Source organism: Halichoerus grypus, chromosome 14, assembly GCF_964656455.1.
Source record: "Halichoerus grypus chromosome 14, mHalGry1.hap1.1, whole genome shotgun sequence".
NCBI classification, from domain to species: Eukaryota; Metazoa; Chordata; class Mammalia; order Carnivora; family Phocidae; genus Halichoerus; species Halichoerus grypus.
This window is the reverse complement of record NC_135725.1, coordinates 84,517,729-84,534,160: the sequence shown is the minus strand read 5'-3', so window position 1 is coordinate 84,534,160 and position 16,432 is coordinate 84,517,729. Positions and strand designations below refer to the sequence as shown.

The following is a 16,432-nucleotide window of genomic DNA, read 5'->3' as shown; positions in this document are numbered from 1 at the left end:
AATTTGCATCATTACGTTGTCTGCATACACTGATATATTTATTTCTGCATTAAAATTGCATATAATGATCTGCTTGTGCAGTTGTGACTAATGGAATAATGTTGCCTGCTTTTTGTCTCTTTAATTGCAGAAGCCAAGCTGTCTATCCTTTCTGTTTCTTTCCCTTGATAGAGAAATTGAACACTTAGCAACAGTTTTGAGATCTGATACTCATTTTATTATTGACAAGCCTTGATGTTAAGTAGTGCTGCTGACTGAACCTTCTGTCCTTGAGACTTAATTCAGCTAACTCACTTTTTTTTTTAAGATTTTAATTATTTATTTATTTATATATTTATTTATTGAGAGAGAGAGAGAGCAGGAGCAGCGGGGAGGGGCAGAGGGAGAGGAGGAATCTCAAGCAGACTCCATACTGAGCACAGAGCCTGACAATGGGGCTTGATCTCATGACCCTGAGATCATGACCTGAGTCAAAATCTAGAGTCAGACGCTCAACTGACTGAGCCACCCAGGTGCCCCCAGCTAATTCACTTTATATGGATGTTTCTTAATTCAAGATTATTTTGAACTGGATACTGTCTGTTGTTCTTGCTTTCCCTATTTTGGAAACTATCAGGTGCATAATTTTTTTTTAATTTTTTATTGTTATGTTAATCACCATACATTACATCGTTAGTTTTAGATGTAGTGTTCCATGATTCATTGTTTGTGCATAACACCCAGTGCTCCATGCAGAACGTGCCCTCTTTAATACCCATCACCAGGCTAACCCATCCTCCCACCCCCCTCCCCTCTAGAACCCTCAGTTTGTTTTTCAGAGTCCATCATCTCTCATGGTTCGTCTCCCCCTCCAATTTCCCCCCCTTCATTCTTCCCCTCCTGCTATCTTTTTTTTTTTTCTTAACGTATATTGCATTATTTGTTTCGGAGATAGAGATCTGAGATTCAACAGTCTTGCACAATTCACAGCGCTTACCAGAGCACATACCCTCCCCAGTGTCTACCACCCAGTCACCCCATCCCTCCCACCCCACCCCCCACTCCAGCAACCCTTGGTTTGTTTCCTGAGATTAAGAATTCTTCATATCAGTGAGGTCATATGATACATGTCTTTCTCTGTTTGACTTACTTCACTCAGCATAATACCCTCCAGTTCCATCCACGTCATTGCAAATGGCAAGATCTCATTCCTTTTGATGGCTGCATAATATTCCATTGTATATATATACCACATCTTCTTTATCCATTCATCTGTCGATGGACATCTTGGCTCTTTCCACAGTTTGGCTATTGTGGACATTGCTGCTATAAACATCGGGGTGCATGTACCTCTTCGGATCCCTACATTTGTATCTTTGGGGTAAATACCCAGTAGTGCAATTGCTGGATCGTATGGTAGCTCTATTTTCAACTTTTTGAGGAACCTCCATACTGTGTTCCAGAGTGGCTACACCAGCTTGCATTCCCACCAACAGTGTAGGAGGGTTCCCCTTTCTCCGCATCCCTGCCAACATCTGTCGTTTCCTGACTTGTTAATTTTAGCTATTCTGACTGGTGTGAGGTGGTATCTCATTGAGGTTTTGATTTGGATTTCCCTGATGCTGAGTGATGTTGAGCACTTTTTCATGTGTCTGTTGGCCATTTGGATGTCTTCTTTGGAAAAATGTCTGTTCATCTGCCCATTTCTTGATTGGATCCTTTGTTCTTTGGGTGTTGAGTTTGGTAAGTTCTTTATAGATTTTGGATACTAGCCCTTTATCTGATATGTCATTTGCAAATATCTTCTCCCATTCTGTCGGTTGTCTTTTGGTTTTGTTGACTGTTTCCTTTGCTGTGCAGAAGCTTTTTATCTTGATGAAGTCCCAATAGTTCATTTTTGCCCTTGCTTCCTTGCCTTTGGCGATGTTTCCAGGAAGAAGTTGCTGCGGCTGAGGTTGAAGAGGTTGCTGCCTGTGTTCTCCTTTAGGATTTTGATGGACTTCTGTCTCGCATTTAGGTCTTTCAACCATTTTGAGTCTATTTTTGTGTGTGGTGTAAGGAAATGGTCCAGTTTCATTCTTCTGCATGTGGCTGTCCAATTTTCCCAACACCATTTGTTGAAGAGACTTTTTTCCATTAGGCATTCTTTATCAGGTGCATAATTTTGAAATTAATTTTATGATAGGTAGCAAATTGTATGCTATTTCAGTTAATGAGATCAGATGGGAAAAACCTGGTTATAGATATAATGTTTTAATTCATCATCATGTTCAAATTCTATATATTTCAATTCTGTATCAATTCACATTCTATATACTAAAGTTATTTTAAATTTTTAAGCTTTTACATTTTATGAACTACTTATTAATTGGATGATCTGTGGTTCATAATATTGCTGTTTCATGATTGCCATAAAGATGGTTTTCAAAAGACTGATCAGTGTATATCACAAGCCCCAAAACATTCATACTCTTTGACCCAGTGATCTACTCGAGGAATATGTGCACAAACATTTATATAAGAGAATGTTTACGGGAATGTTATTTATAGTAGTGAAATATTAGAAGCTATGTCCATATTTAACCATGGGGGAATGGGTTGATAGTACCTCTGTATGCTATAATGTGCAGGTATTTAAAATCATGTGTTGAAAGAATACTAATCATTTATTCCATCAGTATGTATAAGTAACTACTATATGTCAGGCTTGTTATTAAGTGCTGAGTATGTTTTAGAGAAGAAAGGGGACTCCTAAAGAACAGGATCTGGGAAGTAGAAGAGGTATAGCCAGTTTACCTGGGGCAGGAGAGAAGTGGCAGGTCTTTAGGTCTGGTGGGTCCATTATGAAGGATACTCTGAGGAGTCCTTCAATAAGCTAATTAAGCTAATGCCATACCCCTACTACATTCTACACCCTAGGAGAATGTAAAATGAGTGAGGCACAGTTTTTCCCTTTGCATAACTCACACTTGCATGAGAAGGTGGGAAGGAGGTGGTGAGGGTAGGTAGAGAAAAACTAAAACCATAAGGCTGTGCAAGTTAAACTTCTAGGGAGCAAAGCAGAGGGAATTTGGACTTCTACCTTCTTGGAAGAGAGACATTTGAAATTGACAGAAGAAGGGGTACATTTCTTGTTCAGTGACTATGTGCCAGGCATTTTATATACATCTTAATTTGCTTTTCCAAGTAAGGAATTAGAAGTTCTGAGAGGTGTAGTTACTTGCCTGATACCTAAAGTCTAGAGGCTAAGGAAGTGGCAGAGGTAGGGTTCAAACCTGGATCTGGCTGACCCCAAGTCTTGTGCTCTTAACTACTATTCAGTCTGCTCTAGCAATGATACACTGGGACCAGAATGGGATGGGTGCTAAATGCCCTGCTAAGAAACAGGCACGCTGACACTGGGGAGAGATATTATATACTTCTTTCTGAGTTGGTGACTGGCCTGGGCCAGTGATTTGAGTCAAACCACATTGATCGACGGAGGGAGATAACAGTTTGGAGGAGAGAAGAGATTTGAGAGACAGGGAGATAGTTGGGAGACTGCTGCATGCAGTGGTCTCATTGAGGCCTGATGAAGCTTGGACTAGGGCCGTGCTGCTGAGGATGGGAGGGAGAAGGATTTGAGAGACATTTCAGAGGCAGTTGGAGGCTGATGAGACAGAGGAGTTAAGTAAGGTCCCTGGCCTGAGTGACAGGGTGGGTGAGGAAAGCCCTAACTGAGATGGAACATGGAATAAGAGACAAGCTGATGAAGAAAATCGGCCTTGGACATGTTGAGCTTGAGACTCTGGCCCGCATTTGCAGAGCCATCAAGTCACGCAGAGGCCATGGGACATGAACTCTGGAGTCTGGTTGGTCTTCATGAATTGCATTTGTGTCGAGGAATCGTTTTGCTACAGGGAGTACTTTTCTTTTTGTTCTGAAACCTGAATTGGGGGCATTCCTTGATTTAGAGGCTGCTCTGGAGAGTGTTGTTCAGCTCCAAATTTGTCAGCTCATTGTAGGTTTCTTACTTTTTATTATTATTATTTTTTAAAGATTTTATTTATTTATTTATTTGACAGAGAGAGACACAGTGAGAGAGGGAACACAAACAGGGGGAGTGGGAGAGGGAGAAGCAGGCTTCCCGCAGAGCAGAGAGCCCGATATGGGGCTCGATCCCAGGACCCTGGGATCACGACCTGAGCCGAAGGCAGGCACTTAACAACTGAGCCATCCAGGCGCCCCTTATTATTTTTTTTAAATAAAAATTATTTAGCCTGCCATAGGAAGGTGTCTGAGTTATATTTTCAACTTATTTTTTCCAACATCCTGTCACAGCACCTGGCACATAGTGTGTTCTTAATAAATTTTGCCAGATGACTTAACATAGGCTACATTTTCAAAACTGATCCTCTCTTTCTCTTACCTAAAACTCTTAAGCCCTGTATGGTGGTTCTTTCTATATCCTTTTTTGTTTATAATTGTAACATTTACTATTTTGTTTCTGATTGTAAAAGTAATATATGCTCATCACAGAAAATGCAAAAAAAATATAAAGTAGAAAATTAAAATCACTCAATCCCATGTCTCAGAGACAACTCCTGTTCATTTTTTGTGTATTGGTATGGTATCTTTTCCTTAGGTTAATGATTCTGTTGAATGGAAGCGTTTTTTTTTTTTTTTAATCTAGGCCTTTGCCAACCCCTTTTAGTCTGAGTTGCTTCTGAGCTCTCATGACAGCCTGTACTTTCCCCCTCTTAAAGCTTTTATCACATAGTACAATGTAGACCCTTCAGCAGACTGTGAGTTTGATGAGGGTCTATCTGTATTGAATCTCACTTGATTTTGTCTTCACAGTCCAGCATGGTGTTTCAGTGGGTGTTCGTTGCATGCATGAGTGACTGAGAAAGATGGTGCTAACCCATTTTTCCCTATTTCTGTGTTGACCACTTCTTTGTGCTCTAATTATGCCTCTGTTTCTCCAATTCCATATTGTGGAACACATAAATTGCCATGCGGTACAACTGTATGATACGATCTTTGTTTATTGCTAGTTGCTTTTTAATAGATGTTAGGTCTTTGGAATATTGCTCGCCTTGATGTGTGTTGAATACTTTTAATCCTTTGGTCACCTTTTTTTTCTATAAGTTAATTACTTTCTATTATGTTGATGGATTGTTTTATGTTTTAGATGGTTCCCTCTAAATATTGCAGCACAGGGACTATTAGGTAGAGCTAACTGCCACCACCTTGAGTTTTTTCAGAAGAGGTTCCTTATTAAAAAATACATAATTTCAGGGTTTGTCCAAGGCACTTTTTCCCATCATCAGTGCCTCAAGATGGAATTAGAAGATAAAAAAGATAAAGTGCTTCATTCATTTAATAAGTATCTACCATATTTATTCTCATAGTTTTCCCCACGCTTGCTATTTCCCCACACTTGCTATTCCAATAAAGAGGATGAAGGACTTCATAGGAGCACCATGTAACTATCTGCCCTGCAGTCAGCTGACAATGGCAAAGTTCTCTAGAGTCTTGGTCCCCTAATACTTCTCCTTGGTCAACTCTTCAGAATTCACTCCTTTTGTAGGAGACTGCTTTAAGCAGTGCTTTCGATGTGTTTAACAAGGTCGGGGTGGGAGGGAGGGATTCAGGTCTTGGAGAGTAGAGATTGATTACATTTAAAAGAACTTTAGAGAAAGAAGTCATTGGTGTTTAAAGTAGGGGCTTTGGAGTCAGACATGAGTTTGAGCTCTGCTCTTCCACTTTGGTTGTGGGAGCTTGAGCAGATGACTATAGCCTTATAAGCCTTAGTTTTCTCATCTATAATATTAGGGTAATGATAGAATTCTGCCTCATATAGTGATTGTGAGAATTAAATGAGGTAATTTACACAAACATTTACCAGAGCTTATTTAACAGCTCTTAATAAATGCTGGCTCTTGTTATAATAAATATTATTATTAGGGTTCCTTACAGCATCCATCTTTGTCCTCATGTGACTGTGTAATTGGCCTGAGAAATGAGTCTGATTTGAAAACTTAGGCTCTTTCTGGCACATTGCTCTGCATTTCTAAAGCACTTCACAGTTTGTGAAACACATTCACATTTCTCACTGTGATTCCTATAGCCCCTCAGCTCCAGTTCTTCAGAAGGAAAGGGAGGAATAAACCAGATTGGGCTGGGTCTGAAAAGGAGGTTGAGAAGAGAGTGGTAAGAGGGCAATAAACCCACTTCAGAAAGCTTGTTTTAATTTTAACCCTTTGACTGCCTGACAAGGTCAAAACACTTGCTATTTAGAGACAGCTAGCTATTGGAATTACTATTTCCCAGCTGAAAAACGTGCATGGGTGTGTATGCGTGTATCTGTGTGCATGCATGAGTGAGAGAGAGAGAGCATTATTGTAAGAGAATTCTTTTTAATTATTTGTTTTATGGCAGGCAAGACTAAAAAAAAGTCAGTGAATCTAATACTAGATTCTGGGTCATATGAGAAGTGAAATTTCTCTAAAGTTTTAAAAACTGATTCTATGTATTTCCTTACCCTCGTTCTGATCTTTTTTCTTTTTTTTTTTTTTTTTTAATCCTAGAGTTAGAGTGTTAAAGATGGAACCACTTTGCTTAAGTACCTCCATCTCCATCCACTACCAGGAAACAGACCCATAGAGGAAGATGGATGGGTGGGGGAAGCTAACATTTATTGAGTTATTGCCATGTTGTCCTGGTAGGCATTTTGAGTCATCCATGCATTCATTCTGTAGTTCAACAGATTTTTTTGGAGAGTTGTCTGTGCACCAGACACAGTGTTAGTCATTGTGTATGGAGAAGTAAACAAAGCAGGCAGTATTATGGCTGCTCTCTTGGAAGGTCAGAGGCCGGTGAGGAAGGCATTCGCTGAAGGTGTACATAAGTAAATACATGATATCAAACTGTTAAGTGCTATGAAGGAAATGAACAGGTTATGTGTAAGAGAGTACGGAAGGGGCTTCTTTCTACAGGATTATCAGTGAAGGCTTCTCTGAGGAGGTGTCATATAGAGCTGAGCCTTCAATAAGAACAACAATATTAATAATTAATAATAATCCTCACAAGAGTTCTCTGATAGGTAGGTCCTATTATTATCATTTTACATATGAGGCAATGGAAGAACAGAGAGATTAAGTAACCTGCCCAGAGCCATACTTTAGAGGATGCAAAGATCATAAGAAAGAGCCTTCTAGATGTAGTGAATAGCGCTTGCTCTGTTCTTGAAAGTGGGAGAAACAGGTACACACACACACATTCAGGGCACTTCTAGAAGGCCAGCGTAGCTGAGCTATGATAAGCAGGCTGGGGAGCAGCAGTAAATGATGTTGGAGAGTTAGGCAGGGGTCAGATCATGCAGTGCTTTGTTGGACACCGCAGGAAATTTGGATTTTATTCAAAGTATCATGGGAACCACTCATTGAAGGAATTTAAGCAGAGATGTAATATCAAATTTGAGTTAAAAAAATCTAGCTTGTGTTTCAAGAACAAATTGAAGTAAGCAAGAGTATAGGAGGTCAGGAATCTATTAGAACAGTCCAGGTGAAACTTCATGGTATTTTGGTGGCAGTGGAGATGCAGAGAAGTGGGATGGTTTTGAAATACATATTTTTCAATTTTTAAAATTGAGTTAAAACTCATATTACATAGAATTTACTGTTTTAATGATCTTAAAGTGTATAATTTTGTGGTTTTCGGTATATTCAAAATGTTATACAGCTATCACCACTATCTAATTCCAGAACAATTCCATCAGCCCAAAAAGAAACTTCATACTTCTCAACTCCCTGTACTCCCTCCCCATATCCTGGCAACCAGTAGTCTTTTTATTTCAATAGATTTGCCTATTCTGGACATTTCATATAACTGGGTTCACATTTATGAAATGGCTTCCTTCTTTTATGCCTGGCTTCCTTCTCTTAGCATAATGTTTTCAAGCTTCATCCATGTTGTAGCATGTCAGTACTTCATTCCTTTTTATGGCTGAGTAATACTCCATTGTATGCATTTTGCCTATCAGTTGATGGACATCTGGATTGTTTCCATTCTTTGGTCATTATGAATAATGCTGCTGTGTACACTTATGTACACATTTTCAGTTCCCTTTGAGTACACCTAGGAATGGAATTGCTGAGTCATATGGTAACTATATGTTTAAGTTTTGAGAAACTGACAAACTATTTTTCCATAATGGCTGCATCATTTTACATCTTCACCAACAATGTATGAGGGTTCTAACATCTCCATATCCTTGCTAATCTTTCTTATTTCTTCTATTAAAAAAAATTATTACCATCCTAGTGAGTGTGAAGTGGTATCTCACTATGATTTGGATTTGCATTTCCTTAATGAATAATGATGTTGAACATTTTTTCATGTGTTTATTGGCCATTTGTATATTTTCTTTGGAGAAATACCTATTCAAGTTCTTTGCCTTTTTAAAGATTGGAGGGGTTGCCCGGGTGCTTAGTGGGTTAAGTGCCTGACTCTTCATTTTGGCTCAGGTCATGATCTCAGGGTCATGAGATTGAGCCCCTCATCAGTCTCCACACTCTGCAGGGTGTCTGTTTGGGATTCTCTCTCTCCCTCTCCCTTTGCCCCTCCCCCTGCTCTCCCTCTCTCTCTCTCTCTCTCTCTCTCTCTCAAATAAATAAATCTTTAAAGATTGGATTGTTTGTCTTTTTGTTGAGTCATAAGAATTACTCTGGGTACTAAATTTTTGTCAGATATATGATTGGCAAATATTTTCTCCCATTCTTTGGATTGTCTTTTCACTTTCTTGATAGTGTCCTTTGAGGCACAAAAGTTTTCAATTTTTATAAAGTCCAGTTTATTTCATTTGTTGCTTCTTTTAGTGTCATGTTAAAGAAATCATTGCCTCATCAAAGGTCATGAAGAAGTTACACCTATATTTCCTTCTAAAAGTTTTAGCCTTAAACTTAGGTCTTTGATCCATTTTTTTTAAAAGATTTTATTTATTTATTTGTCAGAGAAGAGAGAGAGAGAGCACAAGCAGGGGGAGTAGCAGGCGGAGGGAGAAGTAGGCTCCCTGCCGAGCAAGGAGCCCCATGTGGGAATTGATCCCAGAACCCTGGGATCATGACCCGAGCCAAAGGCAGGAGCTTAACTGACTGAGCCACCCAGGCATCCCGGTGTATTTTGAGTTAATATTTGTATATGATGTGAGGTAAGGGTCTAAATTCATTCTTTTGTGTGTGGCTATCCAGTTGTCCCATTTGCTAAAAAGACTATTTTTTCTCTGTTGAAATATATTTTTGCAGTAGACACTAGAACTTACTAAGGGAGTAGGTAGAAGGCAGGAGGAAGAAAGAAGAATCAAGATTACTGATTTAAGCAGCTGGGTTTGTGGTGGTAGCATTTACTGAAATGAGAGAGAGTGTTGTTATTTGGGGTGGGATGGAGTGAGGAATAGTGAAAAGTTCAGATTTGAACTTGAGTTTAACTTGTCTGTGACACTTTTCTGCCTATTGTGTAGACAGTTTGATGTATGAATTTGGAATTCCAGGGAGAAGTTTGAGATGGAGATAAGATTTGGGTGTCAACAGGATATAGATTATACTATAGCTTTGGGGCTGTGAGATCACCTAGGGTGAAATATACAGAAAGACAAAAGAGAGCCCGATCTAGAGGCCAAGGAATGCTAACAAACAGAGACTGTAGAGGTGAAGAAATCTGCAAAGGAGACTGAGAATGAGAGACCAGAGAGGATTGAAAAAAACCAAGAGTGTATATCATGGAAGCCAAGAGAGGAAGAGGTTGATAATGTAGGAGAAGGGTAAAGTAAGTGAAGGACTAAAGTCCTTGTGAAAGTAAGAGCCAAAGGGACACAGAACATAAGTAGAGAGATTAACCTTTAATGAGATGAGTGACACTCCAGTATAGGGGGTGTATGTGGTTAAATCCAGGTAAGTTTGTGAATTTAATTATGGGAGGATAAGAGAATTACTTTCTGAAAGGTCTTCTTAATGAAGAATAAGAATATTTCTCATCTTTTGGCAGTATATGAGCAAAGGATAGGAGCTGAGTTCAAGGTGGGCTCATGAGGAGTTTGAGGAGAGAAGCAAAAGTATGCAGTGGTGGTCTTGCATAGGGTGCGGATTAGGTCAGGAGATGTAATAGGCATGCTATACAATGTTGAGTGTTTGAGGTTTATCATCATGAGTTTAAAGTCAAAACAATCTGCAGTTACGTGATTTTTCTCCAGCAATGTTTAGTTGGGGAGTACAGAGGGTTGGGTTCATCCAAGGTTGACATTCTGCCAGTTGAGTCCCATGGAGGAAGAGAGACTTAAAACTGTATTTACAAAGGAATGGTTACAATGGTTGATCATGTAATCTGGAGGGTGGTGTTGGGAAATAAGGGTGACATCATTTGTAGTGGTGGGTCAGTAAGTTGTGGGTTGAAGAATTTGGGGGACTACTTGAACAAGTGAGATGAAAGTATATAAAATATAGTCAGTGAATAGATGTTCTAATTTGAGATTTCAGAGTTGGTACAGATCCCTGGTGTCCCCACTGCAGTAAGTGATTGAAGGTGGAATGGATGAAAAGACATGGGATGACATGGTCTAAGGATTGACCTAGATACACACTTGGGTATTACATGGATTTTCCTTTAAATGGAATTGCCAAGAATAATGATAGGTGCTGGGGGTGGAAAGAAGACTCCTCACTGAGGGAGAAGCATGACTGGAAGATTGGTGGATAACAGAAACAAAAAAGTAGGGGTAGAGGATAGTATAGTTGGAGGGCTTGGGTCTCAAAGGAACAGGAATTTTTGCAAGAAAGGAGAAATAATGGTTCGGAAGTAATGGGGACAAGAATAACTATTCAACCTCCTGGCCTTGAGGACTTAGGGTTTAAAAAAGAAAAATGCAGAACAGTCTTCTGGATAGCAGAGGAAGCGGTATCTTCAATGACCAGCAAGTTTCAGTTAAGACAGAGAGGCAGAAGGAGTGTCTTTTTTTTTTAAAAAAGAAGTGATTTATGGAAGTTGGCTGATTAGTGCAGGAATTTCAGAGGGGAGTGCAAGTTTCAGGAGGGAGAAGGGTTAAGTGTGTGGGAGGGATTGAGGATTTATAGAGCAGTGTGGGTATTGTAGTTAGGACAATAATGGAAGACCAGGGACCCTTGAGCTTCAGTGTAGATGACTGAAATAAACAGGTGTACTGCATAAGGGAATTAGCCCCCTAGGCTCTGAGAAGGCAAGCCCTTGGTTCCAGTGCTGCAGGCCTGAATGCTTCCTCACGAGGTATGGCAGCTTCCCATGTAGCTTATCCCAAAGTCTCAAGGAGTGATGTGGCAATTTTTAGGGAGAGCAGCTGATGTCAGGGTCTAATGGTGACTTGTCCAAGGCCACACCGAATATGTAGCAAAGCACATCTCCTGACACCAAACATCAGGTGAGCAGTCACCACTCTTAATTTGTTTATTTTGGTTGTAATGCTCATTTACTTTACTGCAGGCAGAGCTGGATCTATTAGACCATTAGAAAATGAAAATTAAAGGGAAAAAAACCCTTAAAACTAGACAGTTTGGGAGCCATTTCAGGCATTTAAGGAGGTCTGTGCCAAAAGGATGAGAAATGGCTGGTGAGCAGTCATTGTGGCCCAAGTGGGGTCTGCATGACCATGACTGTATGCTTTACTCTCATGCATGTGTTCTGTCCACAGGGTCACGTAGGCACAACAGCAACCAAGAAGATCGACGTCTACCTCCCCCTGCATTCGAGCCAGGACAGACTGCTGCCAATGACTGTGGTGACAATGGCCAGCGCCAGGGTGCAGGACCTGATCGGACTCATCTGCTGGCAATACACAAGTGAAGGACGGGAGCCGAAGCTCAAGTAATTCTTCCTCTTTTTGGCTGCTCTAGTTTCTGGCTGTCTTCTGGCCACCCCAGCTGCATTCTGGGCCCAGTCAGTCTTTCTGGGCATTAGTCTGGGAACCAGACGTCCACGTGGATCCGGGTCAGGTTGCTCACCAGATCTTGGGCCCATGTATCTCAGGCTTGTCTCAGAGAATCTGCTTACAGAGTAGACTGATAAGTTTGTGAATCCAGACATGAGGAAATATATTTTAGCAGTTTTCAAATCCTTTTATGAAAAAAATGCTTGCTGGTAAAAGTGGCATGGGAGGCCATAGGAGGGAACTAATATTTGTTGAACACCTACCATGAGTTGGGCACTAATGCTGACCTCTATGTACCAAATTTCTCGTTTAATTCTCCTGGCTCTCTGTGAGGTAATAAGCATCATGATCCTTATTCTGCAGAGGAGGAAATTCAGAATCAGAGAATTGATATTTGCTAAAGGTCACACCAATGGGAGATGGCAGAATCAAGATATGACTCCTGGTCTGTTTGGTGCTAAGGTTTTTGCATTATTTCCTTTTGGTCTGAATTACAGTTTTCTTTATTATTAGTCAGTGGCACAGTTTTTTTTCTCATTCTCTAAGCTCTGTTCGTGATTAAATAATTATATTAAAAATGTAGCACTTGAAAGTAGACTCTCTGCCTGTATATCATAACCCGAACATTAAAGTGCTTTGCCACGTTGGTTCTCTCATACTTAAATGTCTTATCTGATAGCCATCCTCTTCTAGTTTTCTGTGCTCTCTTGAGCAATACGGTTTGGGATACAGCAAAATGTAGTGGATGCCTTCATTTTGGAATGGATTCTCATGGAGACTTTTTCTTCTCTTAGAATGGTCCAGTCTGTGGTCAGTTGTTTTGCTGTTTTTTTCTTCTTGAGGTGTATTAAATTTGTACTTAAAATTATTCTTTGGGGGCACCTGGGTGGCTCAGTCAGTTAAGTGTCCAACTCTGGATTTTGGCTCAGGTCATGATCACAGGGTCGTGAGATTGAGCCCAACGTCAGGCTCTGGGCTCAGTGTGGAGTCTGCTTGAGATTCTGTCTCTCCCTCACCCTCTGCCCCTCCCCCTGCTCACACATGCTCTCCCTCTCTCTCTCTCTATTTCTAAACTAAATAAAATCTTTTAAAAAATAAATAAAGTTATTCTTTCAAGTTCTTATTGACATTGCCCTCCAGTTTGCCTGAATAAATTGTGAATATAAAGATAAAATTTACTGCTCCCGTGGCAGTAGAAACCTTTTCAGCCAAGCCTTTTCAACCACCTAGGCTCAGAGAAGGGTTGAGTCAGCACCTCTGCCCAAGGCTGAGCTATAGTGTTATCCTTTTTTTTTCCAGCATGAAGTAGAAGCAAGAAAAAAGAAGCCAAAGTGCTAGGGAATTTATACATGTCTGAGTTAACTAAGATATTGCTTAATGCAAGCACTGAGACCAAGAGACCTACAGGACTGCCCAGGGTTACGCAGCTAGTAATGAGCAGAGTCAGGAGTCGAATTGTGACATAATGTTACAGATGAGGAAACTAAAGCTTAGAGAGGCTAAGTAACCTTCCTAACTCACACAGTAAGTGGTAGAACTGGCATTAAAACCTGGGGATCTCTGGCTTCGGAGCCATAGCTCTTCTCTATTACATTATACTCCCTACTCTATTATTGTGGGTGATATTAAAATATTCACAGAATCCATACTTACTGGAGGCACAGTGCTACATCTTGCCATACAGAAATGAAAAAGGCAGTTCATGCCATCAGGGAGCTTACTGTTCAAGGTAAATAGGCAATAGTAGTACAATACAATAACATGTAAAATCAGGTTCTGTGAGAACATCTGACCCCATATTTGGGGGTGAGAGTGGAGTCATGAAGAGTGGCCTTGACTAAGTGACATCTAAACTGAAACTTGAAGGAGTAGGGAAGAGTGATGCAGAGAGGTTGAGAGGAGGGTGTTCTAAAACAGAGGGCACAGCATGGACTTGTGTTAGGATGGTCCTTCAAATTCAGGCTTTAAATTCTGCATTGTGTTCCAAATATATAGCAGTGATAAATGAAATATGTTATTGACATACTTGTACCTTAATAACAAGATAAACATCCTTGTAGACTAAAAACAGAATCAAGTATGGAAACAGGCAGCGTGTGCAGGGAGTCAACTCTTTTAGGGTGGTATTTCCCAGAGAACATGTTGTGAATAAGTTTATTGGGGTGTGGAAATATTGATTATTATCAGGCTTCAGGGTAGCTAGGCAGGGCCCGGGGTGGTCAGAACCCCCAGCTATCATTTCTGGGTGGGGAAGTGTACCCATATGTGGTACACATACTGTTCTTCTCTTTTTTTTAAGATTTTATTTATTTGTCAGAGAGAGAGAGGGAGAGCACAAGCAGGTAAAGCAGCAGGCAGAGAGAGAAGCAGGCTCCCCGCGGAGCAGGGAGCCCAATGCGGGACTTGATCCCAGGACGCTGGGATCATGACCTGAGCCAAAGGCAAATGCCTAACTGAATGAGCCACCCAGGCATCCCCACATACTGTTATTTTCAAAGTATGCCATGACGTCAAAAAAGAATGGGCAACACGCTTGAGGGTATGGAGACCAAAGGAAGCAGAAGTCTCACGGCTTGAACCTACGAACTGGGGTGGGACTGTCCTCCTTATGAAAAGAAACTGAACTCGGTCTGTGGCTTGTTCAAAGTTGTGTTTCTGGGGAGGTGGGGGAATAGAGATAGGAGTGCAACTGGGACCTGGCCATGACATGACTGGCTTTATGATATCCCTAGAGTTTCCAAGGGATAGGAACCTTGAGCTGCCAGGATAAGACCTGGTTCTAGAGTGAAGGCCTCTGCTCAGACAGGGATGGAGGACGGTGCAATAACTGTAAGAACAGGGAGGGGTGGGAGAGGAAGGGAGGGAGGGAGAGAAAGAGAGAAACTGTTGCTATTCAAGAAGAGCTAGCAAATTAAAATTCCCAAAGAAACAAGTATAATGAGTACTAAGAAAGACAATAATCAGGAGATGAATTCACTCCCAACAAAATACAGTAAAGCAATCTGAAAATTAACTTCAAATAAATATGTTTAAAATCATCAAAGAGGGCGCCTGGGTGGCTCAGTTGGTTAAGCGACTGCCTTCGGCTCAGGTCATGATCCTGGAGTCCCGGGATCGAGTCCCGCATCCGGCTCCCTGCTCGGCAGGGAGTCTGCTTCTCCCTCTGACCCTCCTCCCTCTCATGCTCTCTGTCTCTCATTCTCTCTCTCAAATAAATAAATAAAATCTTTAAAAAAAAAAAATAAAATAAAATCATCAAAGAGATGAAGGAATAACATCCATGGTAAATTTCAAAGAAATAGTGAAAGAAAACCAAGCAGATGAGAATTAAGGGGTAGATTTAGAAGAGAACCAATTAAAAGTACTGGAAGTATAAAATATATTTGTTAAAGTAACAAGAAAGCATATGGGATTAACTATAGACTGGGCACAGTTAAAGAGGGACTGAGTTGAACAATAGTACCAGTGATTTCAACCTGGGATGTAACACGGAGAGATAAAGAGATACAGAGAATGAAAGATGAGTGAGTTAAGAGACATGGAGGAAAGATGGAGAGCCTCTCACTAGTGAGGCAGAGAAGGGAGGGAATTGTGGAGAAGCAGTATTTGAAGAGATAATGATGCCAGAGTATTTCCCAGATTGGAGGCAGATATGAACAAGTCTTCATATTAGAAGCACATACAAATGAAATGGAGGAAGGGATAGCCTTTTCAAAAAATGCTGCTGGAGCAACAGGACATGCTTAAACTAAAAAAATCAACCTAAATGTCATCTATCTTGTATAAAATTGATTCAAAAATGAATTGAGACTGAAATGTAAAACTTTAAATTTTTAGGAGAAAACCCGAGTGGAAAATCTTTGGAACCAAGAGCTAGATGAGGAGTTCTTATACATGACACTGAAAGCAGGATCCATAATAGAAAATAAAAGGATCAGTTGGACTTCATCAAAATTAAGAACTTTTCCTTTACAAAAGATCTTTATTTCCTTTCCATTCCAGAAGCTGTCAGGCAGCCATTCTACCTTCTCCTTTCCCATGGTCCATAGTCTTCAGCTTCACCTGGCCAAGGGAGATGGAGGGTGGGCGTGAGGTGGGGAGATGGGCCTGTTGCAAAGAGTCAAAACAGTAGAATTTAAGGCAAAAGCACATCAGTAGCATATTTTGGTATACTACAAAATGAAAAAAGGGACAGCCCACCAAGATAATAATTATAGTCCCAAAATATTTTAAGGGAATTGTAAAGCAGCATTGACTGATCCACAGTCATAATGGAAAATTTTGATGCATTCCTATCAAAAACTGAAAGATAAAGCAGATGAAAAAGTGGTAAGGACAAGGAGGATTCAGATCACTTAATTAGCAATTCTGAACCCCCAAAACAGAGATTGTCTCTTGTAGTAGTTTGTAAGCTTCTGAAATTGAGTACATCTTATTAAGATTTATATTCCTGAGATATCTAGCACATTCACATTTTTTAGTAGTTGCTTTCTAAGTGTATTTTGAATTACAAAATTA

The 16,432-nt window shown here is 40.4% G+C and overlaps 1 protein-coding gene across 12 annotated transcripts in view; it reads left to right on the top strand.

Moving 5' to 3' along the window:
* The window catches only part of MAPKAP1 (MAPK associated protein 1), a 281,556-nt gene that overhangs the window by 95,943 nt on the left and 169,181 nt on the right, over positions 1-16,432 (top strand). For all 12 annotated transcript variants that reach the window (XM_078061769.1, XM_078061768.1, XM_078061773.1 and 9 more), the window contains one exon: positions 11,678-11,850. In XM_078061769.1, the coding sequence (XP_077917895.1) occupies positions 11,678-11,850 (173 nt within the window). The remainder of the gene's footprint in view (positions 1-11,677; positions 11,851-16,432) is intronic.